Source organism: Pristiophorus japonicus, chromosome 4 (genome assembly GCF_044704955.1).
Source record: "Pristiophorus japonicus isolate sPriJap1 chromosome 4, sPriJap1.hap1, whole genome shotgun sequence".
NCBI classification, from domain to species: domain Eukaryota; kingdom Metazoa; phylum Chordata; class Chondrichthyes; family Pristiophoridae; genus Pristiophorus; species Pristiophorus japonicus.
Genome location: NC_091980.1, coordinates 203,259,022 through 203,285,675, shown reverse-complemented (window position 1 = coordinate 203,285,675; position 26,654 = coordinate 203,259,022). Strand labels below are relative to the sequence as shown.

Below are 26,654 nucleotides of genomic sequence, written 5' to 3'. Positions count from 1 at the left end.
GATACCAGATTTTAAAAATTGAATTCAAATTCTCTAACTGCCCTGGTGAAATTTGAACTCACATTCTCTGGATTATTAGCTCAGTAACATTCTTTCTGCTTACAATGCCTATTAGTTTCTTAAATGTGTAGTGCAGAATACTGTATTTCTAAATGTTGCATTAAGCTCACCTTAAAATTATTTTCCTTGGGTTTTCTTCTCATGATAATATTGAAGGTCTCATAGACATCATCAGCTCCATTCTGAATGGAGAAGCTCATGTCCTGCTGATATTGGTTGGGATCCAGCCATACGCGGTAGGTTCGTGAGTCTCCCTTCAGCTTTGGTTTAGGTTCAGGACCTGCAAAAAGGAAAACAAGTAATCAGTGTGAGTTACATTAGGAACAACAGTAATATATGGTCAGTGTAAAAAAATATATACTTGCTCAACTGGGGCAACAACTAACCTAACAGCTCCTTTCACATCCTCAGGACATCCCAAAGTGCTTCACAGCCATGAAAAGCTTTTGAAGTGTAGCCATTATGTTTTTTTTTTAAGGCAAACATAGCAGACAACAAGCTCCAACAAACAGGAGGTAAATGATTAGGTAATTTCTTTTTAAAGGTATTGGAGGGGTGATTGTTGGCCAGTACACCAGGAGAAACTCCCTGCTCTTCTTCGAATAGTGTCAGACAGATTGTGTTGGTCTAACATTGCATCTGAAAGTCAGCACCTTCAACAATGCAGCACTCCCACAGAACTGCACTGAAAAGTTAGATTCTGTGCTCAAGTCCTGGAGTGAGGTTTGAACCCTCATAATTCATTGGCAAGAGTGCTACCAAGTGAACAGAACTGAGACAATGGAAAACATAATAAGCTTGAAATCTCACTCCCCACGGGCGCATACGCACCCGTGGTATCCCCGCAAGTTCCGGGTTTAGGTATGCGAAGCGCATGCATCTGAACCCAGAACTTGCGATCTGTCAAGAAATCTCTTGACAGTTCCACTGCATCCGAAACTAAAGGGCCTCCACGGGCAGAGAGTTGGGCTATTTGCCCAACACCTGCCCAGCGAATGTCCTTCAAATTCCAATGACTGAAAATAGCAGGCGTAAGGCCTGCTTTTATCAGCATAAGACTTTTAAAGTACAGAAAGATATATTTAAAAAAATAATTTAAACATTTAAAATCCTGTTAAATATGGTAAGTTTATTTTTAGACCCTTGAAAATATGTAAATTTATTTTTCAAAAAATTTAATTTTTGTTTTACTTAAATTCCATTTTTATTCATTTGAAATGTGATTTAAAAAAAGTTATTTTCAGTGTTTTTGTGTGTATTTCCATTCATACTCATGTGAGTTCCATATATACGGTAGTATGAATGGGGATCCCCGACTCTCATAGGTTGGGCCAGCCCACGTGATCCCAGTGATGCGTACGAAAGTCTTACGGTCCTGGGATACGTGTGCGTCTACAAAGGCCTTCGCGTAGAGTCCCAGGACCTCAAGTTTCCGAGCCTCAGGGACCAACAGGTACTTTCGTAGAAATTTTTGCGGTCGGAGGCATCCGCCTGTGGAAAGCCTTCAACCGCAATTTCTGTGCCAATTTGTGCTCAAGATACATACATGCTCATTTAATAAAACATTAGCCCATGTTATTCTGCAATCAGGAATACAAAAACTATACCTTCTTCAATGACCCGTCCCTTCTCATCCAGCATGCCTTGAATTTCACATCCTCGCACAAACAAGAGCCCACACTGCTCTGCAAATGGTTGCTTTCGATCAAACTTTGTGCCATAAGCCAACACTGGCCGAACAGTTATAAGGAAGCATACATCGTGTTTGCGAAGAGCTACAGGATTGAAAATTCCACATATAAACCCAAAAAACAAAAATATGCATACAATCCTACTATTTGATTTCTCTAAACATGCAACTGTGACTATTTGGAAGAGTTTGAAGATTTAGGGGCCGAAATTCAGGTCTGCCAGAAAGCTGGCGCGCTTACGATTTTTAAAGTGTTTTCACCGCCGGGTAGGATGAGGTTGACTCTTGATCGATATGCAGGTCTTTGTCTTTTTTTTTTAAGCGGCCAGAAAGTCAGTCATAATGGGGGCGTAAGTGCGGCGGCAAGTGCTGGTGACGGGCGGAAGTGGAGGCGGGACGGATTCTCCACCGCTGTCACTCAACAGCGGAGCGGTGGTGCGTCATTGCGTGTCTGCGTCACCACGTATCTCCCCTGCTTTAAAAGGGGAGATAATCGGCCATTATTTGGGATCGGCCACTGGGCCACCAGGGAGGATTTCGGCCTGGCCAGCAGCCTGGCACCCAAGAGGGGGTGCCAGGCTGCCTGGCCGCATCCAGTGGCACAATAATCCGGCCGATATGGAAGTCGGCAGGCAAAATAAAATGGCGGTCGCGGAGTGGGCCCTTGCCTTTAATGGCCGCCGCACAGCCAGAGCTCGCAGGGAGAACAGAAGGTGCACTGAGAGAAAGGATTCAATTTTTCATCCTGAATATGGATGGAGGTGCGGTCCGCACGGATGACGCACTTACGGCCACTTGGCAGCGGCACGGCGGAAGTGGAGACTGCCAGAAAAAAACCTGTGTGATTTAGCTTGTGGCGGCCATTCGACCAGAAATCGGTGGCCACTGAATTCCACTGCATCTCCGCTGCAAACCGGCAGTAATGGGCCTCATCCGGACCCTTATTCTGTTCAACTTAATATATGTTTTAGTAGTACACGTCTGCCCAAAACCAGGTTAGATATATCTACACACATTCAAGCAAGGTATATTTAGATATGCAAGTACAATTAATCTTTGATGCATTCAGCACAATGTAATTCCAGGTTCCCTTTTAAAAAACATTTCTGTGAGTGATTCAAATCAATTTTTCAGTATCTGGAATTGTTTTCTGATGCATGGTTCTTTTCCATTATATGTTTGGCAAAAAGAAGTTACAATACTCTTATGTACCCTCTGCAAAGCACGAAACAATACTCTATATACTCGCTTACAAAATAATTCATATACTTGGAGCTACCTTCCCATTCTCCTCTGATTTGATATCGAACATTTAAGTTGATGGTTACGTCTGCACGGACTCTGGCCGGCCAGTTCTCACCAATGTTGGGTTTTGCTACTTCAACGATGGAGAAAGTGACAATAGGCTGTGCCATTCGAGCCCAGCCACCAAATACAACTCCTCCATACTCCCCCTGCCTGTGAAGTTATTAAACAAATGAATGATCCAACCAAAATAAAGCAAGTCAATGATCTGACATGAATCATAATGAAATATTCCCATAATAAACATATTACAATTTAAAATGCTATTACATTGTTTGCAATAATAATGGGCAACAAAAGTGGCTTAAGAAACTGTTGTGATCCAAGATTTATTTTAAAATAGCTGTGTAAAAATACAGAGAAGGATGACAGTAGTGAAAGATTTGAACACATTTTAAAAACTGTGATCCAATGAGAAGAAAAATGCTGCCATTTTAAGTTTTTTCTAAACAAATGATACATATTAGTCGAGGTGATTTATTTAGATCTACTTTAAACACTGGAATATTTGTAGAAGGAAAGATAAAAAAATTGCTTTCATTGGACTCCAGCCACAGTAATGTTTACAAAGGTAAAATATCAAATGCAATTCAAAACAGTTTTGTAAACATAAAGTAGAAACTTCACCTGCTTAAGAATGCCATGGTTTCCACCCCAGAGCGGATCCCCCCACCGCCGAGTGGACAGGGCAGTGCAACTCCCCTCTCCCCCCACCCCCACTGTGGAGTGGACTGGACAGTGTAGCCCTCCCCCTCTGCAAAGTAGACTGGGTAGTGTAACTCATGCCACTTCCCACTGTACAGTGGACTGGGCAGTGTAACTTTCTCCTTTCTCCCCCCACTGCAAAGTGGACTGGACAGCATAACTCCCCCAGCTACGAAGTGGACTGTCAGTGCAACATCTGTGTCATCAGATAATGAGGGGAATATCACTTCTGTATTATGGTTAGCTGTTTTTTGAAATATTAAATAGACAAGTTATGTTGGACAGATATAACTGCCCATTTAGGTTAAAAAGGAATGCAATCTAAAGAATCAAAATGGAAAGTTTTAAACAAACTTGAAAATATACTTTCATTTCCAGCATCTTAATAATTTAGAACAACCATGAAATCTACATTGGATGGAAATTCTGATTTAGAGAGAAAAAAATGCATTTATAAACAATTACTACCCACCATGGCTTAAGTCTGCTGATCGCATCCTCTACATCCTGTCGAATCTCATATGTGGATTCCAAACGAAAGAGATTAAAATTCCTCAGTAGGTAGTCATGAAGTGTCAAGAACTGCAAATTCAGTTTAGGTAACGCAAGACAGCCTAGCGTAACAAAAAAATAATCAAGTACAGAATCTGACCCACAAAGCATAGGTTTTCAAATCAGACGCCAGCATTGTCTTAAAAAAATTGCCCACAAGCCTAAATATATATCATACCTTCTCCAGAGTAATATTCCGTTGGTACAATGTTTTCATCCCAGATTATTTTTTCTGTGGGGTAAAGTGGCATCTCATTTAATTGTTGAATTTGCGATGTTCGGCGTTCGTGTCGGGACACCTGTTAGAGTAAAGTAAAACAACTTTAAATGAATAACATCCTACTTTAAAAAATGTTCCAATATTATGTTAACTAATAGCCTTTCACTTCAATACCTACCAACATCTCTAAGAGAAATTCTTTTTCATAACAAGTATTCTCTACTTCAGGCAGGATTGACAAAAGACAAAGATACGATGCCACTTTGTGGAGTGTGCTGGGGCTGCAAATGGAAAACAAGACTAATTTAGCATTTTATTTCTAGGTGCAAGACTTCACATAAGTTGTCCTCCAAGTTTTCAAAAGAACAAAGAAACGGAAAATAGGATGAAGTTGAAAAGTTGAGACTTAATAAATCCTTCGGGAACTGAGCAGTGGTTAGAAAGTGGAACTTTACTACTACATGGAGTTGCTGAGGCAAATAGTATAGATGCATTAAAGTGTAAGCTAAATGTGGAAGAAAGGAATAACTAACTTGTATATTTATATAACAACTTTAACGTAATGAAACATCACAAGGCACTTCACAGGAGTAGTATGAGATTTTTAAAAATTGACACCGAGCCACAGAAGTAGAAATTAGCCAAGGTGACCAAAAGCTTGGTCAAAGAGGTATGAAGGAGGAATGAAAGGTAGATAGATGGAGAGGTTTAGGGAGGGAGTTCCAGAGCTTGGGGCCTAGGCAACAGAAGGCACGGCTCCAATGCATAGCGATTATGATCAGGGATGCTCAAGAGGGCAGAATTAGAGTAGGCAGACATCTCGGGGGGGCGGCAGGGGGGAGCTGTGGGGCTGGAGGAGATTACAGAGATGGGGAGGGGCGAGGCCATGGAGGGATTTGAAAATAAGGATGAGAATTTTGAAATCGAGGCATTGCTTAACCGGAAGCCAATGTAGGTCAGCTAGCACAGGGGGTAATGGGTGAGCGGGACTTGGTGCGTTAGGTCACGGGCAATAGAATGATATGTTGATATATGGTGGGATGAAGCTCATGGAGCATAAACACCAGCATAGACCAGTTGGGTATGTTTCTGTGTTGCAAATACTATGCAATACTATGTGAACTCAACTTGTGCAGAAACAGGAGGAACAAAAGAAAACATTTACCCAAGTGATCCAAAGTGCTTTACTAGAGATTCTCGAGTATCAACAGCTGCGACATTGGACAAAGCAAAATCATGTAGTTCTGGAAAATGAGCAAACGCTGCCCTCTGCAATGAAAATCAGTAAGTATCTTCAGATTTATATAATCAGAATATCTATTGAATATCTAACATACCAATAATCAATTAGCAATGAGAAGCGAAATTCTTCAAAAGTTAAGATTGTTACACATGTTAAACTTGAGACAACTGTCTTCTTTCGAAATGTCCTCCAGTGCAGACTTGAATACATTAACATTTCAAAGATGAGGAAATGTCTAATTTAATTAACTTAAGTTGAAAATACAAAAATCACTGGAAAGTTTCATATATTGCTTATCTCCTCGACACTGAGAAAAGTACTATGTCCCAACCTCAGGCAACCAATGTTCATTTTAAATTCAATATTATAACATCTAAAGTCATGTCAAAAATAAATACTATAGAATTTTAACTATTTGAAGCACATTGGAGCTCTGATCCCATCATAGGAGATTCTAAATAAAGGTCCTGAATTTAAACTTAACACAAAAGGTTCTGCTTAAATAAGTGCTGTAGAAATATTCAGTAAAGTGGAAGTATACTTAATCTTTTCTTCAGTGTTATGGTTTTTGGTTCTCCTTACAGATCCTAAACAAATGCAACATTCTGCCTATGAGATATTTCTGCAAGGAACTGCTTAATTAAGTGCCTCGCAAGGAAACATGCGAGATGAATTATAATTCATACTTCTTTTACTTAAAACATTATTTTATACCTTTAACTATGAAGAAAATACAGAACTACCTGCAAGGCAAAATATTATATTGGTGCTGAAAATTGAAAGAAATATTGAGGCCTAAACAGAGAGCAGTTATCTCATTTATGTGTTTTAGTTCATCTCCGACAGGTCAGACAAATATATATTATAATATCTGTGACTTTTGGTTTGCTCAGAAGTACTTAATTGCCACATGGCCTGGCCTCAATGAAAGCACCAGTTACTGAATAAAAGTAATGTCTTAATCACACCTGGTTGATTTCTGTAAATTTGCAGAAGGGCTTGTCTACTAAAAAAAAAGCTACAGAAACAACACAGTGTATTCCCATGGTTTCACAGTGACAAATGAAAATACTGTCTCCTCTCATGACCACGCACAGAGTTATTTATGTAACGGTGGTAGGTGAGGCAAACAAATGTATTTATTGGGGCTGAAATTCTGGCCTACGCTGGGTCTGTACGAAATGCAGATGGACCCGGCGAGGCCTCGCAAAAGCAAGTTTCAGGGACGCCTGCAGTAAGGACATTCGCACGGGAGATTGGGCTATATGGTGTGGAGAGACCGGGGGGGGGGGGTTGGAGGAGAGATGGGGGAGTGGGGGGGGGGGAAGGAAGAGAGGGGAGGGGGAAGGAAGAGAGGGGGGGGGGAAGGAAGAGAGGGGGGGGGGAAGGAAGAGAGGGGAGGGGGAAGGAAGAGAGGGGAGGGGGAAGGAAGAGAGGGGAGGGGGAAGGAAGAGAGGGGAGGGGGAAGGAAGAGAGGGGAGGGGGAAGGAAGAGAGGGGAGGGGGAAGGAAGAGAGGGGGTGGGAAGGAAGAGAGGGGGTGGGGGAAGGAAGAGAGTGGAGGGGGAAGGAAGAGAGTGGAGGGGGAAGGAAGAGAGGGGGGGGAAGTAAGAGAGGGGGGGGAAGTAAGAGAGGCGGGGGGAAGTAAGAGAGGGGGGGGAAGTAAGAGAGGGGGGGGAAGTAAGAGAGGGGGGGGAAGTAAGAGAGGGGGGGGAAGTAAGAGAGGGGGGGGAAGTAAGAGAGGGGGGGGAAGTAAGAGAGGGGGGGGAAGTAAGAGAGGGGGGGGAAGAAGAGAGGGGGGGAAAGAAGAGAGGGGGGGAAAGAAGAGAGGGGGGGGAAAGAAGAGAGGGGGGGGAAAGAAGAGAGGGGGGAAAGAAGAGAGAGGGGGGAAAGAAGAGAGGGGGGGAAAGAAGAGAGGGGGGGAAAGAAGAGAGGGGGGGAAAGAAGAGAGGGGGGGAAAGAAGAGAGGGGGGGGAAAGAAGAGAGGGGGGAAGAAAGAGAGGGGGGGAAGAAAGAGAGGGGGGGGGAAGCAGAGAGGGGGGGGAAGAAAGAGAGGGGCGGGGAGAAAGAGAGGGGGGGGAAAGAGAGGAGGGGGGAGAATGAGAGGGGGGGGGAGTAAGAGAGGGGGGGGGGAGAGTGTGGGGGGGGAGATAGTGGGGGGGGGGTGTTGAGGGGGGGAAGAAAGAGAGGGGGGGGAAGAAAGAGAGGGGGGGGGGATGAAAGAGAGGGGGGGGGATGAAAGAGAGGGGGGGGGGAAGAAAGAGAGGGGGGGAAGAAAGAGAGGGGGGAAGAAACAGAGGGGGGGAAAGAAACAGAGGGGGGGAAAGAAACAGAGGGGGGGGAAGAAACAGAGGGGGGGGAAGAAACAGAGGGGGAGGGGAAGGAGAGAGGGGGGAGGGAAGGGAGAGAGGGGGGGGAGGGAAGGAAGAGAGGGGGGGAGGGAAGGAAGAGAGGGGGGGAGGGAAGGAAGAGAGGGGGGGAGGGAAGGAAGAGAGGGGGGGAGGGAAGGAAGAGAGGGGGGGAGGGAAGGAAGAGAGGGGGGAGGGAAGGAAGAGGGGGGAGGGGGGGAGGGAAGGAAGAGGGGGGAGGGGGGGAGGGAAGGAAGAGAGGGGGGAGGGAAGGAAGAGAGTGGGGGGGAAGAGAGGGGGGGGAGGAAGAGAGGGGGGGAAGGAAGAGAGGGGGGGAAGGAAGAGAGGGGGGGAAGGAAGAGAGGGGGGGAAGGAAGAGAGGGGGAGAAGGAAGAGAGGGGGGAGAAGGAAGAGAGGGGGAGAAGGAAGAGAGGGGGGAGAAGGAAGAGAGGGGGGAAGGAAGAGAGGGGGGGAAGGAAGAGAGGGGGGGAAGGAAGAGAGGGGGGGAAGGAAAAGAGGGGGGGAAGGAAAAGAGGGGGGGAAGGAAAAGAGGGGGGAAGGAAAAGAGGGGGGGAAGGAAGAGAGGGGGGGAGGGAAGAGAGGGGGGGAGGGAAGAGAGGGGGGGAAGGAAGAGAGGGGGGAAGAGAGGGGGGAAGAGAGGGGGGAAAGAGAGGGGGGAAAGGAAGAGAGGGGGAAGGAAGAGAGGGGGGGAAGGAAGAGAGGGGGGAAGGAAGAGAGGGGGGGAAGGAAGAGAGGGGGGGGAAGGGAGAGAGGGGGGAAGGAAGAGAGGGGGGAAGGGAGAGGGGGGAAGAGAGGGGGGGAAGGAAGAGGGGGGGAAGGAAGAGATGGGGGGAAGGAAGAGATGGGGGGATGAAGAGGGGGAGGATGAAGAGGGGGAGGATGAAGAGGGGGGGGATGAAGAGGGGGGGGATGAAGAGGGGGGGGATGAAGAGGGGGGGGATGAAGAGGGGGGGGATGAAGAGGGGGGGGATGAAGAGGGGGGGATGAAGAGGGGGGGGATGAAGAGGGGGGGATGAAGAGGGGGGGATGAAGAGGGGGGGATGAAGAGGGGGGGGATGAAGAGGGGGGGATGAAGAGGGGGGGATGAAGAGGGGGGGGATGAAGAGGGGGGAATGAAGAGGGGGGGAATGAAGAGGGGGGGAATGAAGAGGGGGGGAATGAAGAGGGGGGGAATGAAGAGGGGGGGAATGAAGAGGGGGGGAATGAAGAGGGGGGGAATGAAGAGGGGGGGAATGAAGAGGGGGGAATGAAGAGGGGGGAATGAAGAGGGGGAATGAAGAGAGGGGGGAAGGAAGAGAGGGGGGAAGGAAGAGAGGGGGGAAGGAAGAGAGGGGGGAAGGAAGAGAGGGGGGAAGGAAGAGAGGGGGGGAGAGAGGAGAGAGAGAGGAATCAGAGGGGAGAGAGAAAGAGAGAGAGAGGAATCAGAGCAGAGAGGGAGAGAATGGGGAGAGTGAGAGAGAGGGAAGAGAGAGAGAGAGGGAGAGAGAGAGGGGGAGAGAGAGAGGGAGGAGAGAGAGGAGAGAGAGGAGAGAGAGAGAGAGAGCGCGAGAGAGGGAGAGAGAGAGAGAGAGAGAGAGAGAGAGGGGAATCAGAGGGAAGGTGTGGGAAAGAGAGAAAGGGAGCGAGAGAACCCAGAGAGAGGAGGGGAAGTGGAGCGAGAGCGAAGAATCAGAGGAGAGGAATCAGAGGAAAGAGAGAGAGAGAGAGAGAGAGAGAGAGAGAGAGAGAGAGAGAGAGAGAGAGAGAGAGAGGAATCGGAGGGAGGGTGTTGGGGGGGGGGGGGTGGGGGGAGAGAGAGAGAAACTGGAGAGAGGGCGAGGGCGAGGGGGAGATCGGAGAGTGGGACGAGCGGAAAGAGGGAGAGAGAAAGAGAGAGGAGGAATGAGATGAAATTGGAGGGGGAGAGACAGAGGGCAGGAAGAGCGAGGGAGGTGGTCAGGAACTCGATGGAGGGTAAAGAGCACGGAGAGCAGTGGGGATGGGGGAAAAACGTGACCCAGGTCTGGGGTGAAGTGGGCGGGAGGGCAAGATGAGAGCAAGAATGTGATCCAGATGGTAAGATCCTTTACACCCGGACCACATTCTCCCTCTCCTCCCCCTCGATCTGGTTGATTTCTCGGAAAGCTTGATGCATGTGTGTCAATTTATACCCAATAAACTGATTTACAATCCGTGACCCACACACAATGCCCCATCTATGGGATGGGTGGGGGTTTGGAGGTCAGGAACTTGGCAGGGGGGGGGGGGGTGGTGGGGGAGGAGGTGAGGGGAAGAACGTCAGGAATTTGGGCAACGGTGAGCCCTGTCTGTTCTATGTGAGCTCTGTTCTGTCTGGAGCCAAGGCAGTCAGAATGGCGCGAATGACACGATATAGGTAAAAAAAAAACCAGGATGAGGTCAGACAGGCTGAATTTAGGGAGCTAGGAGTTAAATTAAAAAGTAAGACCTCAAAAGGTAGTAATCTCAGGATTGCTACCAGTGCCACGTGCTAGTCAGAGTAGAAATAGCAGGATAGTTGAGATGAAACATGGCTTGAGGAGTGGTGCAAGAGGGAGGGATTCAAATTCCTGGAACATTGGAACCGGTTCTGAGGGAGGTGGGACCAGTACAAACCGGACAGTCTGCACCTGGGCAGGACCGGAACTGATATCCTAGGGGGAGTGTTTGCTAGTGCTGTTGGGGAGGATTTAAATGAATATGGCAGAGGGATGAGAATCTATGCAGGGAGACAGAGGGAAGTAAAATGGGGGCAGAAGCAAAAGGTAGAAAGGAGATAAGGAAAAGTGGAGGGCAGAGAAATCAAAGGCAAAAGTCAAAAAGGGCCACATTACAACATAATTCTAAAAGGACAGAGTGTTTTTAAAAAAAACAAGCCTGAAGGCTCTATGTCTCAATACGAGGAGTATTCGTAATAAGGTGGATGAATTAACTGTTAATGGATATGATGTAATTGGGATTACAGAGACATGGCTCCAGGGTGACCAAGGCTAGGAACTCAACATCCAGGGGTATTTAATATTCAGGAAGGATTGACAGAAAGGAAAAGGAAGTGGGGTAGTGTTGCTGGTTAATGAGGAGATTAACGCAATAGCAAGGAAGGACATTAGCTTGGATGATGTGGAATCTGTATGGTAGAGCTGCAGAACACCAAAGGGCAGAAAACGCGAGTGGGAGTTGTGTACAGACTACCAAACAGTAGTAGTAAGGTTCGGGATGACATCAAACAGGAAATTAGGGATGCGTGCAATAAAGGTACAGCAGGTATCATGGGTGACTTTAATCTACATATAGATTGAGCTAACCAAACTGATAGCAATATGGTGGAGGAGAATTTCCTGGAGTGTATAAGGGATGGTTTTCTAGACCAATATGTCGAGGAACCAACTAGAGAGCTGGCCATCCTAGACTGGGTGTTGTGTAATGAGAGAGGATTAATTAGCAATCTTGTTGTGCGAGGCCCCTTGGGGAAGAGTGACCATAATAAGATAAATTCTTTATTAAGATGGAGAGTGAAACAGTTAATTCAGAGACGAGGCTCCTGAACTTGGGGAAAGGTAACTTCGATGGTATGAGACGTGAGTTGGCTAGAATAGACTAGTGAATGATACTTAAAGGGTTGACGATGGATAGGCAATGGCAGACATTTAAAGATCACATGGATGAACTTCAATAACTTTACATCCCTGTTTGGAGTAAAAATAAAACTGGGAAGGTGGTTCAACCGTGGCTAACAAGGGAGATTAGGGATAGTGTTAAATCCAAGGAAGAGGCATATAAATTGGCCAGTAAAAGCAGCAAACCTGAGGACTGGGAGAAATTTAGAATTCAGCAGAGAAGGACAAAGAGTTTAATTGGAGGGGGAAAATAGAGTATGAGAGTAATTTGCAGGGAACATAAAAACTGACTGCAAAAGCTTCTATAGATATGTGAAGAGAAAAAGATTAGTGAAGACAAATGTAGGTCCCTTGCAGTCAGAATCAGGTGAATTTATAAACGGGGAACAAAGAAATGGCAGACCAATTGAACACATACTTTGGTTCGGTCTTCACTAAGGAAGACACAAATAACCTTCAGGAAATACTAGAGGACCAAGGGTCAAGCGAGAAGGAGGAACTGAAGGAAATCCTTATTAGTCAGGAAATTGTGTTAGGGAAATTGATGGGATTGAAGGCCGATTAACCCCCCCCCAGGGCCTGATAGTCTGCAGCCCAGAATACTTAAGGAAATGGCCCTAGAAATAGTGGATGCATTGGTGGTCATTTTCCAACATTCTATAGACTCTGGATCAGTTCCTATGGATTGGAGGGTAGCTAATGTAACCCCACTTTTTAAAAAAGGAGGGGGAGAGAAAACAGGGAATTATAGACCGGTTAGCCTTATATCAGTAGCGGGGAAAATGTTGGAATCAATTATTAAATTGATAGCAGCGCATTTGGAAAACAGTGACAGGATCAGTCCAAGTAAACATGGATTTATGAAAGGGAAATCATGCTTGACAAATCTTCTAGAATTTTTTGAGGATGTAACTAGTAGAGTGTTCAAGGGGGAACCAGTGGATGTGGTGCATTTGGACTTTCAAAAGGCTTTTGACAAAGTCCCACACAAGAGATTAGTGTGCAAAATTAAAGCACATGGTATTTGGGGGTAATGTATTGACACGGATAGAGAACTGGTTGGCAGACAGGAAGCAAAGAGTAGGAATAAAAGGGTCCTTTTCAGAATGGCAGGCAGTGACTAGTGGGGTACTGCAAGGTACAGTGCTGGGTCTCCAGCTATTTACAATGTACATTAATGATTTAGATGAAGGAATTGAATATAATATCTCCAGGTTTGCAGATGACACTAAGCTGGGTGGCAGTGTAAGCTGTGAGGAGGATGCTAAGAGGCTTAAGGGTGACTTGGACAGGTTAGGTGAGTGGGCAAATGCATGGCAGATGAAGGATAATATAGATAAATGTGAGGTTATCCACTTTGGTGGCAAAAACAGGAAGACATAATATCTGAATGGTGACAGATTAGGAAAAGGGGAGGTGCAACGAGACCTGGGTGTCATGGTACATCAGTCATTGAAAGTTGACATGCAGGTACAACAGGCAGTGAAGGCGGCAAATGGCATGTTGGCCTTCATAGCAAGAGGAATTGGGTATAGGAGCAGGGAGTTCTTACTGCAGTTGTACAGGGACTTGGTGAGGCCACACCTTGAATATTGTGTACAGTTTTGGTCTCCTAATCTGAGGAAGGACATTCTTGCTAATGAGGGAGTGCAGCGAAGGTTCACCAGACTGATTCCCGGGATGGCAGGACTGACATATGAAGAAAGACTGGATCAACTAGGCTTATATTCACTGGAATTTAGTATAATGAGAGGGGATCTCATAGAAACATTAAAAATTCTGACAAGATTGGACAGGTTAGATGCAGAAAGAATGTTCCCGATGTTGGGTAAGTCCAGAACTAGGGGTCACAGTCTAAGGATAAGGGGTAAGCCATTTAGATGAGGAGAAACTTCTTCACTCAGAGAATTGTGAGCATGTGGAATTTCCTACCACAGAAAGTTGTTGAGGCCAATTCATTAGATATATTCAAAAGGGAGTTAAATGTGGACCTTACGGCTAAAGGGATGAAGAGGTATGGAGAGAAAGCAGGAATGGGGTACTGAAGTTGCATGATCAGCCATGATCATATTGAATGGTGGTGCAGGCTCGAAGGGCTGAATGGCCTACTCCTGCACCTATTTTCTATGTTTCTATGTCACTTTGCAAACTAATTGATTACTTAGACATGCAGGCAGGATCTAATTACACATTCCAGAGAAACTGCTAGATATGTCATAGAAACATAGAAAATAGGTGCAGGAGTAGGCCATTCGGCCCTTCGAGCCTGCACCATTGGTCCCCCTTGTCCTCCAAGGGGACCAATCAGAAATCAGGTGTTGCCTTCAAGGTGACCAATCAAGAGTTCTTATGTTGAAAATAAATATAGCTTTTTCACCTTCCACCAGGCACCATCGATCTATCCATTTGGGTTAAAATACCCACTTTCTGAAAAATGTAATTTTATAATTATCCTCGTTGCAAGGGCTAAAATTTCGGGTTTTAGCCATTTTCCCGTTTTTGGGCAATAATCGCACCCAAACAATTATTTTTAGCGCTGGAATACCGTTACCACCAGAGCTCTCAAAATTCACCAAACCGTGAAATGCGATGGCAATAGCGATAAATCCGGCGTTGCACAACTGAATTTGTGCGCCAGAGCTGAAATTTGCGACCGAAAAAAAAAAATTGGACCTTCTGCGCATGTGCGAATTTTTGAGGGGATTTTTTTTTCTTCGTCCCACGCTTCTGATCAGCTGTCAGGGAGCGCCCACACAGTACACCAGGGCTGAATCAGCCTTTTTTAGATTGCATTCACGATGGAAGGAGATACGAGCAGGCAGCGAGCAAAAAAGTTTAGTAATGAGGCCAACAAGGACCTTGTCACTGCTGTGGAGAGGAGATGGGGGGATTTAAACAGGAGGGAATCAAGTAAACCCCTCCCAGCTGTTTTTCGTCATATTTGGACCAGCATCACTGAGGTGGTGTGTTATATCGACGACTTCTGAAGGATCGACACCCAGTGCCGCAAGAGGTTCAATGACCACTGCAGGGTCCTTAGAGTAATATTTTTATTGATGCACTCCTTCATTACTTAAATTATAAATATGACACATGTTGGTATAGGTAGGTTTAGTATTGCACCTTATTTGCCATGAATGATCTTTACACATTATTAAGATTGCTTTCTGAGATCTTAAAAGATACTTCCGCACTTCGATGTCTTCCTCATGAACTACGTGCAACTTCTAGGGCCATTAAACAGAGGACTGTATTAAATGCACTCAGTATGCATTGTGTTTTGATGGTTGGCTATCTGTGTGTGCCACAAGAGTAGACAGGCCCTTTGGTAACCATTTCCATTGTCAGCTTTGCAGGAAAGATGTCCCACAACCGCTGGGAGCAGCGGCAGTCCACCCAGAACCATGCCCGACAGAACTGGAGGAACGAGTAGCTGGTCTGATCGGTGCCTCGTAGGGCAACTACCCATGGGCGTGCTTAGCACCCATTTGAAACTGAGGAAAGTCTTGCGAAATCCCCGGGCTAGGCAATGTGATATAGTGTCTCTGGACTCTGGTTGGAGCAATGTGTTGTAGTGTCTGAGGACAAGGGTTGGGAAAATGTGATGTAGTATCTCTGGACTAGGGTTGGGGAAATGTGATGCAGTGTCTCTGGACTACATATAATAGAGTAGCGGCTGTCCTTCAAATGAGCCTGTGCTATGTGACCTTACTCATGTCACCCTGCCCCCTCCTCTGCTGTTAACCATCCATCTGTTGTTTTCTATTTCCAGATGGGGAGTCGCATGCGCCACATCCTCCAATGGAAGCCTCCACCTCAGGCCATCAAGTGGAGGGGGACAATAGCGAGAAACTTCAAGAAGAGCAGACCGAGCAGCCTATTCCGGAGGCAGTGGGGGGGGGGGAAGGGGGATGCACTCGACGCCTCTTTTTCCTCCAGATAGCACCTTGTCCGAGGAAGAAACATTCTCGGGCTCAGCCATCTGAGGCCCCGGGTACTAGTCACGTGCAGCAAATCACTACTGGGGTTGAATCCCGTATGCCGTCTCAGCGGAGGGTGAGTCAGCAAAGCCGGTCTGCTGACAGACAGGCGGACGCACACTTGGACATTGTGGACTGTCCAGGGAGAGCATCCAGCTCACCTGACAGCTCCTAGAGGTTTTGGGTAGGATTCCTGTAAGCATCGCGACACTATCTGTGAACGTGACAGAGGTCGCTTATAGATTGTCCGTGCAGGCCAAGAAACCTGCGAAGCCATCAATGCCCACATGCAATTGATGGCCTCCATCTTTGACACTGGTGTCTCCAATGTCACACCCAGACCCACATCACCTGTGAGTGGTGAGGCCGAACAAGAGGCTCGCCACTCAGAAGCCGGCTTTCCATACCCCGAGCTTCTGCGGGGATCCACACATGGCGTCTCCATTGTCTCTCCCCCGAATGCAGCAGGACTCTGGCCGCCTTGCTGCACTAACTCATGGTGCCAGCTTGGGTAGGCTCATGACGCGAGGGAGGGGGGTTAGGGCGAGGGGGAAGGAGCAGAAGGTAAAAGACGTTCGGTGCAGGGGTTGTTGTTTTATCTTATAACAGTTTTAAAAGTTTACAAATTCTGTTCAAGTTCAAGTTTGATTTAAGTTTTAAAATTATGTTTAACAAGTTTACAATGTTTATTAAATTATTTTGTTCACTTTAATCATTCCTGTGTGGTGTCTCATATGCAGAATAAGAGGGGGAATAGTCAACATAGTGGGATAGAGTGGCCAGGCAATGGTCAAACATGCCATTCACTCTTCAAGCAAAACATTGAATTATGAGCCATTGTCGTAAGGCTTTTGCAGTCGCAAAAGCTCCACGAGACCTCCCCTGTGGTGGTGGTGGTGGCGGCATGGGTTCCTCGTCCTCCTCCTCCTTGTCCACCACCTCCTCCTCCTTCCCCCTCTCCTGATGTGGCCCAGTGGCAAATCCTGTTCCCTCATGATGGCTAAGTTGTGTAGCATGCAGCACACCACAATGAATTCAGAGATCTGCTGATGAGAGTATTGTAGGCAGCCTCCAGAGTGGTCCAGGTATCGGAAGTGCTGCTTGTGCATTCCAATTGTCTGTTTGACAATGTTGCATGTGGCTGCATAGCTCTCATTATAGCAATGCTCGGCTTCTGTCTGAGGGTTCCGGAGGGGGGGGTCATGAGTCAGGTGTCCCCCAGCATCCAGCTCTGTCCTTGTGGTTGACGCTCGAACAAACATGAGACACTGCTCTCACGCAAGATGAAAGCATCATAGATGCTCCCTGGATATTGGGCAATTACTGCCATGATGAGCTGAGTATGGTCGCATACAATCTGTACATTCATGTGGCTCACGTTTCAGACGCCCGCTAGAACAGCGCACATTGGAGAGGCCCGCCTAATTTGTAGAACAAAAATTGCGGCGAATACTTACCTCGCGATTCTCGGATAGCTGTAGGCCCATTTCCAGGTCAGTGCGCGCGGTGCAGCACGAGCTGCAGGGGGCGGAGCTACAGCCCTGCTCCAAAAACAGTGCCAGCAGCTGCGCGCGTGCGCAGTAGCTCCCGGCGTTCTATCTCCTATCCCGGGCCGAGTGGCCTGACGCATCTTACCTCATCGACAGGGCCCGCCCGGCCTCTCGCTGGGGGCCAGGCCCGAAGTCCCCTGGCGTCGGGGCCCGCCTGCCCGCTCACTGAGGGCAGGCCCTGCCCGAAGAACTCCTGGCAGCCGGTGTCGGCGGCCCATCCGCCCGAAGTTCTCGGCAGGGCCCAGCTTCGTTGTCGTCTTCTCCCCCCCACCCCCCCCATATCTTTTTCTCCCTCCCGCCACCCCCATCTTCTTCTCTTCCCCCCCCTCTTCCTTCGCCTCCCCTCTTCTCCTCCTCCTCCCCCCCGCCCCCTCTCTTCTCCTCCTTCTCCTCCCCCCCGCCCCCTCTCTTCTCTTCTCCTCCTCCTCCCCCCACCCGCCCCCTCTCTTCTCCTCCTCCTCCCCCCACCCGCCCCCTCTCTTCTCCTCCTCCTCCTCCCCCCCGCCCCCTCTCTTCTCCTCCTCCTCCCCCCCGCCCTCTCTCCTCCTCCTCCTCCTCCCCCCCGCCCCCTCTCTCCTCCTCCTCCTCCTCCCCTCCGCCCCCTCTCTTCTCTTCTCCTCCTCCTCCCCCCACCCGCCCCCTCTCTTCTCTTCCTCCTCCTCCCCCCCCCGCCCCCTCTCTTCTCCTCCTCCTCCACCCCCCCACCCCCTCTCTTCTCCTCCTCCTCCTCCCCCCCGCCCTCTCTCTCCTCCTCCTCCTCCTCCTCCTCCTCCTCCCTGGTGCTGTAGGTGAGTAGAAATAATTTTTTATTTAGAGTGATTTTTAATTTTTTTGGATTAATTTATTGGTTTATTTATTGATTTATTTATCATGTTATTGATGATGGCTCTTTATTTGTAAAAATGAAGTGTTTACTGTTTGAAAACCCCACCCCCCATGCCCGATTTGTAACCTACGCCTGATTTCTAAAAAGTGTAGGCAAGGTTTTTCTGAGCGTACAAAAATCTGCACTTACTCCATTCTAAGTTAGTTCGGAGTAAGTTTTCGCTGCCTAAACTTGCAAAACCGGCATAAGTGGCTGGACACACCCCCTTTTGAAAAAAAAATTTGTTCTAAAATGGAACTATTCTAACTCACTAGAACTGGAGCAAACTAAATGCCGAGAATTGCAATTTCTAAACTGCTCCATTCTAAACTAGTTGCTCCAAAAAAATAGGAGCAACTCAGGCCGAAACTTGAGCCCACAGAGTGGAAGGAATCCCTTTCGGTTTTGGTAAACCTCTGGATTGAGTAAAGGTGCTCGCAGGACGATGTGCGTACAGCCAAGGCATCCTGAACCTTGGGAAAGCCAGCAATTTGTCCAAAACCTACAGCCCTCCCATTCTGTACCTCCTTCGTCATTGGGAAGTTTATGAAGTCCATCCTGCGCGTATACAGTGCATTAGTCACCTGGCAAATACAGCGATGTGTAGTGAACTGCGAGATGGAGCATATGTCCCCTGCTGATGCCTGAAAGGAGCCGGAGGCATAGAAGGCAAGTGCTGCAGTCACCTCCACCTCGACGGGCAGTGCAGTCCTGTTGCCGCTGGTAGGCTGTAGGTCCGCCTTTATGAGCTGGCATATATCTGTGACCACCCCTTTTTGGAAGCGCAGCCTTCTAATGCACTGTGCCTAAGAGAGCTGCAGGTATGAGCGCTGTTCCCTGTTAACTCGTGAGGGGTAACGCCGCCTCCCCATATGCCTGCGACCTCTTAAATTACGCTCAAAATGCCTTCGACCAACTCGACGCTGCATAAAGAAAGCAGCAAGGAATAATGGCTGACATAGTATAGCTCCCATTTCTTTTTTTATATGCCCTTAACATGAACTATAAACTCACATAAAACTTCAGTGAGTAGGACACAGCCTTCTTCTCCAAATCCTTTGATGCATTGAACTTCTGCTCTGTTTTCAAGATAGGGTCATTAGCGCGATTAATTTTTTCGGGAGGGTTTAAGGGCGGACGGCAAATCGGGTGATATCGCCAAATTTTCCGCCCGGGGCGATAGCGCAGCATTGCACGCTGATTGATGTCATCCAAACAGTGAAAATATCAGGCGTGTGCTAAGTTTTAGCGCCGCCGCAAAACCACCGCTGGAATTTCCGCCCGGACGCAAAATGTTGTGAGACTCGTTTAGCGGCAAAAAAAATTTGTTTTTGTGCTGTGCCCAGGTGAAAAACCGGTCGCAAACCTGTCAAAAATCTAGCCCCAATAGTCCAAAACAAAATTTAGATTCAATTTTATAACTCATCTGGCACAAGATTAGTATTTTGTTATTCTATTCTGAAAAAGGGGTTTGTTTGTAGTGATTGGGAATGTGAAATCACCATATCACTGTACTAACTAATTTCTGAAATGCTAAAAGTGTTCTCTACACTCCTATTTTGGGTTGCAGGGGTAGTGGTCGACATGTTAAAAACTTATACTTCACAAATTATTGGTAACAAAAAAATCACTTCAGTAATTTTACTTGCTAAAAATTGACCTCCACAAAATAAGTAAGTTTGAATGTCAGAAGTTACTAAAGTAGTAGGATATGCATTCACACACAATTCCTAATGTGGTAACTTCCTGATCTTGACCATGCTTAGTGCTTCCTTACAAAGGGACATACAAACAGAGAGTGAGCCACTCTGATCACTCTCTCATTCCTTCCCCGTCAGTGCCAAGAATGGTATAGACAAAAGCTAATAGAGGGACCCATCTCTTCCTCTGACAGGTAATGTTCAATGGCATAAAAGGACATAACAATTCATATCATTTCTGAGTGTTCCTTTTATATTTTAATCACCACTTTAATATTTTTGCATCAAATAACCAGAGCGGAGATGAGGAGTTATGATGATCTGGAATGCACTGCCTGAAAGCTAAATTTAATAGTAACTTTCAAAAGAAATTGGATATATACTTGAAATAGAAACATTTGCAGGGCTATTGGGAAAAAGCAGGGGAGTTGGACTAATTGGATAGCTTTTTCAAAGAGCTGGCACAGGTACGATGGGCTAAATGGTCTCCTTCTATGTTGTATAATTCTACGATTCTGTGCTTGGGGCAAGGGGAAAGAGAACAAGAAAGAAAAATAACAAGAGACTCAATTCAAATTAAAAGAATGTTACTTAAGTTTCAATTTAATGACAAAACCAGATTTCTAGTGTAGAATACTTCAAAACTAGGTGGAAATGTACCAGCAGTCATTTAATTTTCCAACGCAACAATGGTTGAAGACGTTTAAACAATGCATTTTTTCCCCTTTTTTTTTTTAAATGTTCTTATGTATGAAATTCAAAGCTTTGTTACAGGATATGATTTTGGCACTAGTTACTCAGGCCCAAATTTGCCCAGGAGTTGCTCCGGTTTTTTTTGGAGCAACTTGATTTTTTGGGGGGGTATCTTAAAAATCGCAATTCTGCACATTTAATTTGCGCCAGTGTAAGTGAGTTAGTTAGGATTTTTTTTTTTTAAGTTTAGTTTTTTTTTTCCAAAAAGGGGCGTTACCAGCCACCTACGCCTGTTTTGGCCATTTAAACCAGTTTGGACAGCTAATAGTTGCTCCAAACTAACTTAGGCCAGCATCTGTGGTCACTTGTGGCCTGCACAGAAAACCCTTAGAGAGTTAAGAAATCAGCGCAGGCAAGTACATTCTGAAGCACAAAGCACTAAACAAAGCACAAAAATAAGCATTCAATAACAAATAAAAAATACAAGGAAGCCGAGAGGACCTGCACCTAGCACCAAGACTTACAAAGCACTAAACAAAGCACAAAAAGTAATAAGCATTCAATAAAAACGAAAGAACTGAAGTAAATAATTCAATTAACAAATAAAGAACTGAAGTAAACTCGGCAGTGTCCGGCCTGTGTGGGAGGCCATTTGGCCTGGGATAGGGGCGGTAAGACGCATACCGGGAGACTAGGCTCAATGCAGCATCTGTGAACGGGGGAGGGAGGGAGAGGCTGAACGCAGCATCTGTGAACGGGGGAGGGAGATGCCCAACGTGGCATCGGTGAAGTGGGGGGCGGGGGGGGGGTGGGGGGAAGAGACAGATCCACAAGCAGGCCCGCCCCAACCGGGAGTCCCTTCGGCCAAGGATAGGGGCAGCGCGCTTCAGGCCCCTCCCACAAAGCCTGCAGAGCACACTCAGATTCTGGGGGCGAGGAGTTACTGCACAGGTCCCGGCACTGTTTTCAGCACGGGACCTGTCTCCGCCCCCCTCGCTTTTGCCACACCACGCCAAGGCCTATGATGGTCCATGGAGCGGTGACAATACGGAGCTACATTTTCAGCGCCGTTTTTGGAGTATCTCAGGCAAGTATGCCATTTTAACCAGAGGGCCAAATTTTAGCCCTTAGAGATGTAGAACTGCACGGAGATTGCTGTATATTCTGAGAATCAGGAAAGACTCGTTGGAAAATTGCTTAGTTAGAAAGAGCTTGTGTTTCATAGACTAGAGTGGACATTTTTTTTCTCTCCCCTGCCCTTCCCACCCCCCCACCGCCCCAAAAGAAAAATCTGAAGTAGACCAATTAAGCACCAAAGTTTAATTATCTACAATACTTTTTTTCTTTCAAACTACACAGTGTAGCAAAGGATAGAAAAATATCAACATTCAATGCATTTAAAAAACTGCCTGATAATCAATAACTGGCTGTTGGCCAAGAGGGCTTTATTGCACATCATAACTTCAGTAATTGAAAACTTTTTTAAAGAATCACAATTTTTCGAACCAATATATTTATATGTTCATGCTTTTTAAAGAATAGTTTGATTTTATGATTATTTTTTCTTGCTATAAAAGTTAAAGCATTAGTGGCTGATAACATCTTACCATTGCACCCTTTAAATGAGTGAAATAATTGCATTTTGTAAGTGAATACTATCTTGCAATAAAGACCCCACAAAATGCAGCTTTGCTGTTCCTTACCTGGAGAGAGGTGATGCGATCATAATGGATTGAAGTCATCTCATTCTCAGTCAGAGCATTTCCAGTCTGATCATTAATTTCAAAACCAGTGTAGAACTTCAACATATCCAACAGCTACAATTAAGACAACAGATTCTGGATAAGTTGAAGGTCTTACAATATTCTAACAAACCTAGAAGTGACTCTCATAGAGTTCAAATTCAAATACATAAGATGCAAAGAAAAATTGCTTCAGCAGCCAAGACAGTTTCAATTGGATCCAATGCATGATCACAGACCTAACAGTAAAGGCCAAAAACAAGCCAGGCATGTGTCAACCCAAGATGAGCTACACAACATCTACATATACATTTTTTTTATGGTTGAACATATTGGGCCGTAAATTGCGGCCTCACTGGGTGTGTACGATGTGCTCATGCGCCCGAAGAGGCCCTGCAAGTTGCGGGTTTGTGTGTGCACTGCGCATGCACCTAAACCAGGCACTTGTGATCTGTCAAAATTTCTTTTGACAGATCCAACGCATTCGCAGGAGAAGGGCCTATACAGATGGAGATTTAGGCGATTTTCCCAACTCCTGCCCAGCGAATGCCCTTAAAACTCTTACGCCTGGTAAAAGCAGATGCAAGGCCTGCTTTTTACCAGCGTAAGAGTTTTAAAAGATAGAAAAAAATAAATGTTATGACTAATTTTTATATTTAAAAACCCTGTCCATTAAGGTAAGATTTGTAACACTATTAAAACATTCAAAAAAATTCAAAAATAAATGTATTTTTCTAAAACATTTAATTTAATTCAATTTCTAGAATTTTAATTAAGTGAGGTGTTTTTTAAAATTTATGCACTGTGCTTGTTTTTGGGGTATTCCCATTCATAACAAGGAGCTCCCATTGGTAAGTCAACTGTAAAATAATCGAAACTCAATTATAGAGATGCCATGCTCCCTTTGACACGACTGCTATTAAACATTGAACTAAATGTATACAAAGGTTTGCCACTTTTCAAGATTTGTGTTTTATTATCTAATCTGGTTTACCTTTATTTTAGCAGGTGGGGATATTTGATTTGTTTAATATTCCCAGAGAAAGAATTCCATCCTATACAGGACGGAGATACCCTCCTGTCATCAGTAAATGCTTTCATGTGCACGGTTATTTGGGAAGGTATTTGTGTACACCGCGTTAGTTGTCAAATCCATGCACAGGCATCTTCCATCCTTGAGGATGTAGTTCAGGTCCTTCACTGAAACACCTGTGAACTCATTATTTTTTTGGCGTGGAAGCAAGTCATCCTCGTTTTAAAGGACCGCCTATGACTGACTGACTGACTGAGTTGTCTTTGCATTTTGAGAGAGTCAGAGAACAGTCCAGCCAGTATGCGTGCAGTGTGAAGCTGTAGAAGTGCTCAACGATCTGTAAATTAGGATCCGCAGCAGCACCTCAAGGTTATTAAAAGAAACCACATATCTTGTTATTTTGTTCATTTTTAAGTTGAAAGAACAGAATTGGTCTGATAGATGTTCACTTTATTTAACTTATTCAACTTCCCAAGTAACTAAAATAAAATTCGACTGACAAAGAAAGTTTCCTCCACCAAGATGTACACAATATACATGCATAGGTCATCTTTTATGATGTGAAACAGGCTTGTGAGCCTGCTTTCACCAACCGTAAGAAAAACATCCAGAATTGCTGGGCAGCTGGTAGGCAAATAGCCAAACTCTGCTCCAGCAATTGGGATTTCCAAGGTGGTGCGGATCATCTGTCAAATTCGGGATTTAGCGCATGCACAAACTTGCGATGTTTCAAAGGCGGTATGCGTACTATCAAGAGTACATGGTCATATCCACCGCAAAACCCTGGGCAACTGAACTAAACCACAGGCAGCATTCTACATTCATAGTGTTTTGAATCAAACTCCAAGTGTGGATTTCTGTAATAGCTTGAAATAATTATGTAAGATCCAGTTACCCAGGACAACAAAAGTTAAAGCACTCACTTTATATTCTGAAATTATGTGGTTTTGCCCTTCAATCTAATAAAACTAGATTTTCTAATTAGAAATTTCATTCATTCTCAGCTGGACATACTTGAAAGCTACAAGCAGACCCCTTCACCTTTGGGGAGAATGGAGCTGACGGTGACCTAAACAAACAGTGGACCTGTGGACATTAATGGAGCATAGAATCCAGCTCACTGGTGATGCCCCATGTGGTTAAAGAGTGTACATACACTCACTGCCTAAGCCTGGGGTGCGCAAGATTTTGTCTTTGTGGGCAACATTGCTGTGTGCCATGAACCCAGGGCGGGGAGGGTGCAGGTAAAGTTTAAATGCGTGTATAATTTGTGTACATGTTTGAAGATGCCACTCTTGAAGTTCTGATTCAGGATTAAATACCCAATGAGTCAACAGCACTAGAAACAACTCTTTATAAACCTCCAGGCTCACAAAATGAAAACAGTCCAGATCAGACGAAATACAAGCACAAATAGGGCCAGTTGCCTGGGCACCGAAGGATACATGTGATCCATAAACCACAGGCTGGACAATCCTGGTCTAAGCTCACACATGAATAATGGCCACTTGGGCAAGGTATTGGAAGAGGTGATGTCCTGGAGGGTGCAAGTGGAACTAGATTAGCAGTTGAAGGGTGGGAAAATATTCAACAGAAAAGTGTAAATCATAGAGCTGAAAGTAATGAAGGATCTTTTCTTCGGAAAATAGTTTACTTTTAGGTGTCACCATTCCACACATCATTCTTCAGCCAAGAGGAATGGGCAGCAATGCCTCTGCTAATGCTAATCTCTGAGAGTGGGAAAAAGAGCTTTAATTTAACATCCTTTCAACGATGCAGCTTACAATCTATAGTCATCACAATGCAATCCCACAATCTGCCTCTTTGCAGCGCTGCAGACTGGAGCATGAAATATTAAGGGAATCAAGGGATGTGAGGACAGTGCAAGAAATAACCATGATCTTATTGAATGGCGGAGCAGGCTCAAGGGGCCGAATGGCCTACGCCTGCTCCCAATTCTTATGTTCTTGTGTTCTATCCCCATGCTGCTAGGATTTGAAAAAGGCTTTATGAGAAACCATCAGCAAATATTCATCTCCTACTGTAAGTAAGTGGCAGCATTTGGTTGTTGCCATGTCTCACCTGGCAGAAAAGTCGCCCCTCCTTATCCCTCTGGACCAGATTAGATAGATAGCAGTGAGTGACTAGATGAGAATCATCCAGTACAGTGCTGAACCAACGTCGAGTTGGAAGCAATGCCTTTGAGAAAATACATACAGTGCAAATTAAGTTTCATTTCAACTATAAAAAAAATGGACAGAGTTTTAACGATCAATAAAGATCCCATTTTGTAATTCCAAACTGAACTGTACATATTTAAACAAATTTAACCAAATACTCAATTCAATGGTAGCCTGTTAGATTTATGGCAAACACAGTAGATTGTTTTCATTTGTTAACCAAGACCATTTAGAATTTATACATACATGTGCTATGTCAATATAAAAAATACTTACCTCCAAATCTATCATTAGTTCAATAAATCTCTCACAATAATGAACCATATCCATGTTGACTGGCCCTGCATACAAGTGAAAAAACAAGTTCATGCAAAATGCGGATCTAGATCAATCACTTCATATATTCATACAGGTTGAACCTCCCTTATCCAGAACTACCCCTCGTCCAGAACCATTCCTGGCCACCGGGTGGCACATGCACAGAACTCTGACATGAACAAATTGAAGTCCTTCCTCGCTACCAACTCCCACAATCGCTGGCCTGACCCCGCGATCCACCGCCGCCGCCGCCCCCCAGGATCTCTCTGCCGCATTCCCAGCCCCAAGCCAGCCAGCCCAGATATCCCCTTGCTCAGTACTTGTACCATCCAATTTAACGTGACCACCCCTCATCCGGAAAAATCCCTTATCCAGAACAGGCCAGGTCCCGAGGATTCCAGATAAGGGAGGTTTCAACCTGTACATGGAAACATTCCTCGAAAAAGGAGAACTGCTACATACCTAGGATATAGACAGAAATAGAGAGTTTCTTAAACAATAAGGGGATTATGGGGAGCGGGCGGGGAAGTGGAGCCGAGTCCATGATCAGATCAGCCATGATCTTATTGAATGGCGGAGCAGGCTCGAGGGGCCGTATGGCCTACTCCTGTTCCTATTTCTTATGTTCTTATGTAACATTGTTTGTATATGTTTAATTGGGGGCTTGAAGGGAGGTGGAGAAGAGGAATAAAAACAAAACAAAAATCATAGGCATTGAAAGATATATTATGATGGTCTTTATAAGTGGCAACAAAATCTCACTCACAATAAAATAATATAGATCTTTCAACTGTGCGGGTGCTGATAGAAAGTCATAAAAAAGGTATGGGATTTTTG

General features: G+C 45.6%; 1 protein-coding gene across 5 annotated transcripts in view; it reads right to left on the bottom strand.

Moving 5' to 3' along the window:
* The window catches only part of aqr (aquarius intron-binding spliceosomal factor), a 109,991-nt gene that overhangs the window by 53,818 nt on the left and 29,519 nt on the right, over positions 1–26,654 (bottom strand). For all 5 annotated transcript variants that reach the window (XM_070879002.1, XM_070879006.1, XM_070879003.1 and 2 more), the window contains exons 11-20: positions 25,776–25,840; positions 25,402–25,518; positions 22,248–22,361; positions 5,698–5,801; positions 4,711–4,813; positions 4,491–4,611; positions 4,233–4,374; positions 3,030–3,208; positions 1,668–1,835; positions 171–340 (exon numbers count right to left, since the gene is read on the bottom strand). In XM_070879002.1, coding sequence (XP_070735103.1) covers positions 171–340; positions 1,668–1,835; positions 3,030–3,208; positions 4,233–4,374; positions 4,491–4,611; positions 4,711–4,813; positions 5,698–5,801; positions 22,248–22,361; positions 25,402–25,518; positions 25,776–25,840 — 1,283 coding nt within the window. The remainder of the gene's footprint in view (positions 1–170; positions 341–1,667; positions 1,836–3,029; positions 3,209–4,232; positions 4,375–4,490; positions 4,612–4,710; positions 4,814–5,697; positions 5,802–22,247; positions 22,362–25,401; positions 25,519–25,775; positions 25,841–26,654) is intronic.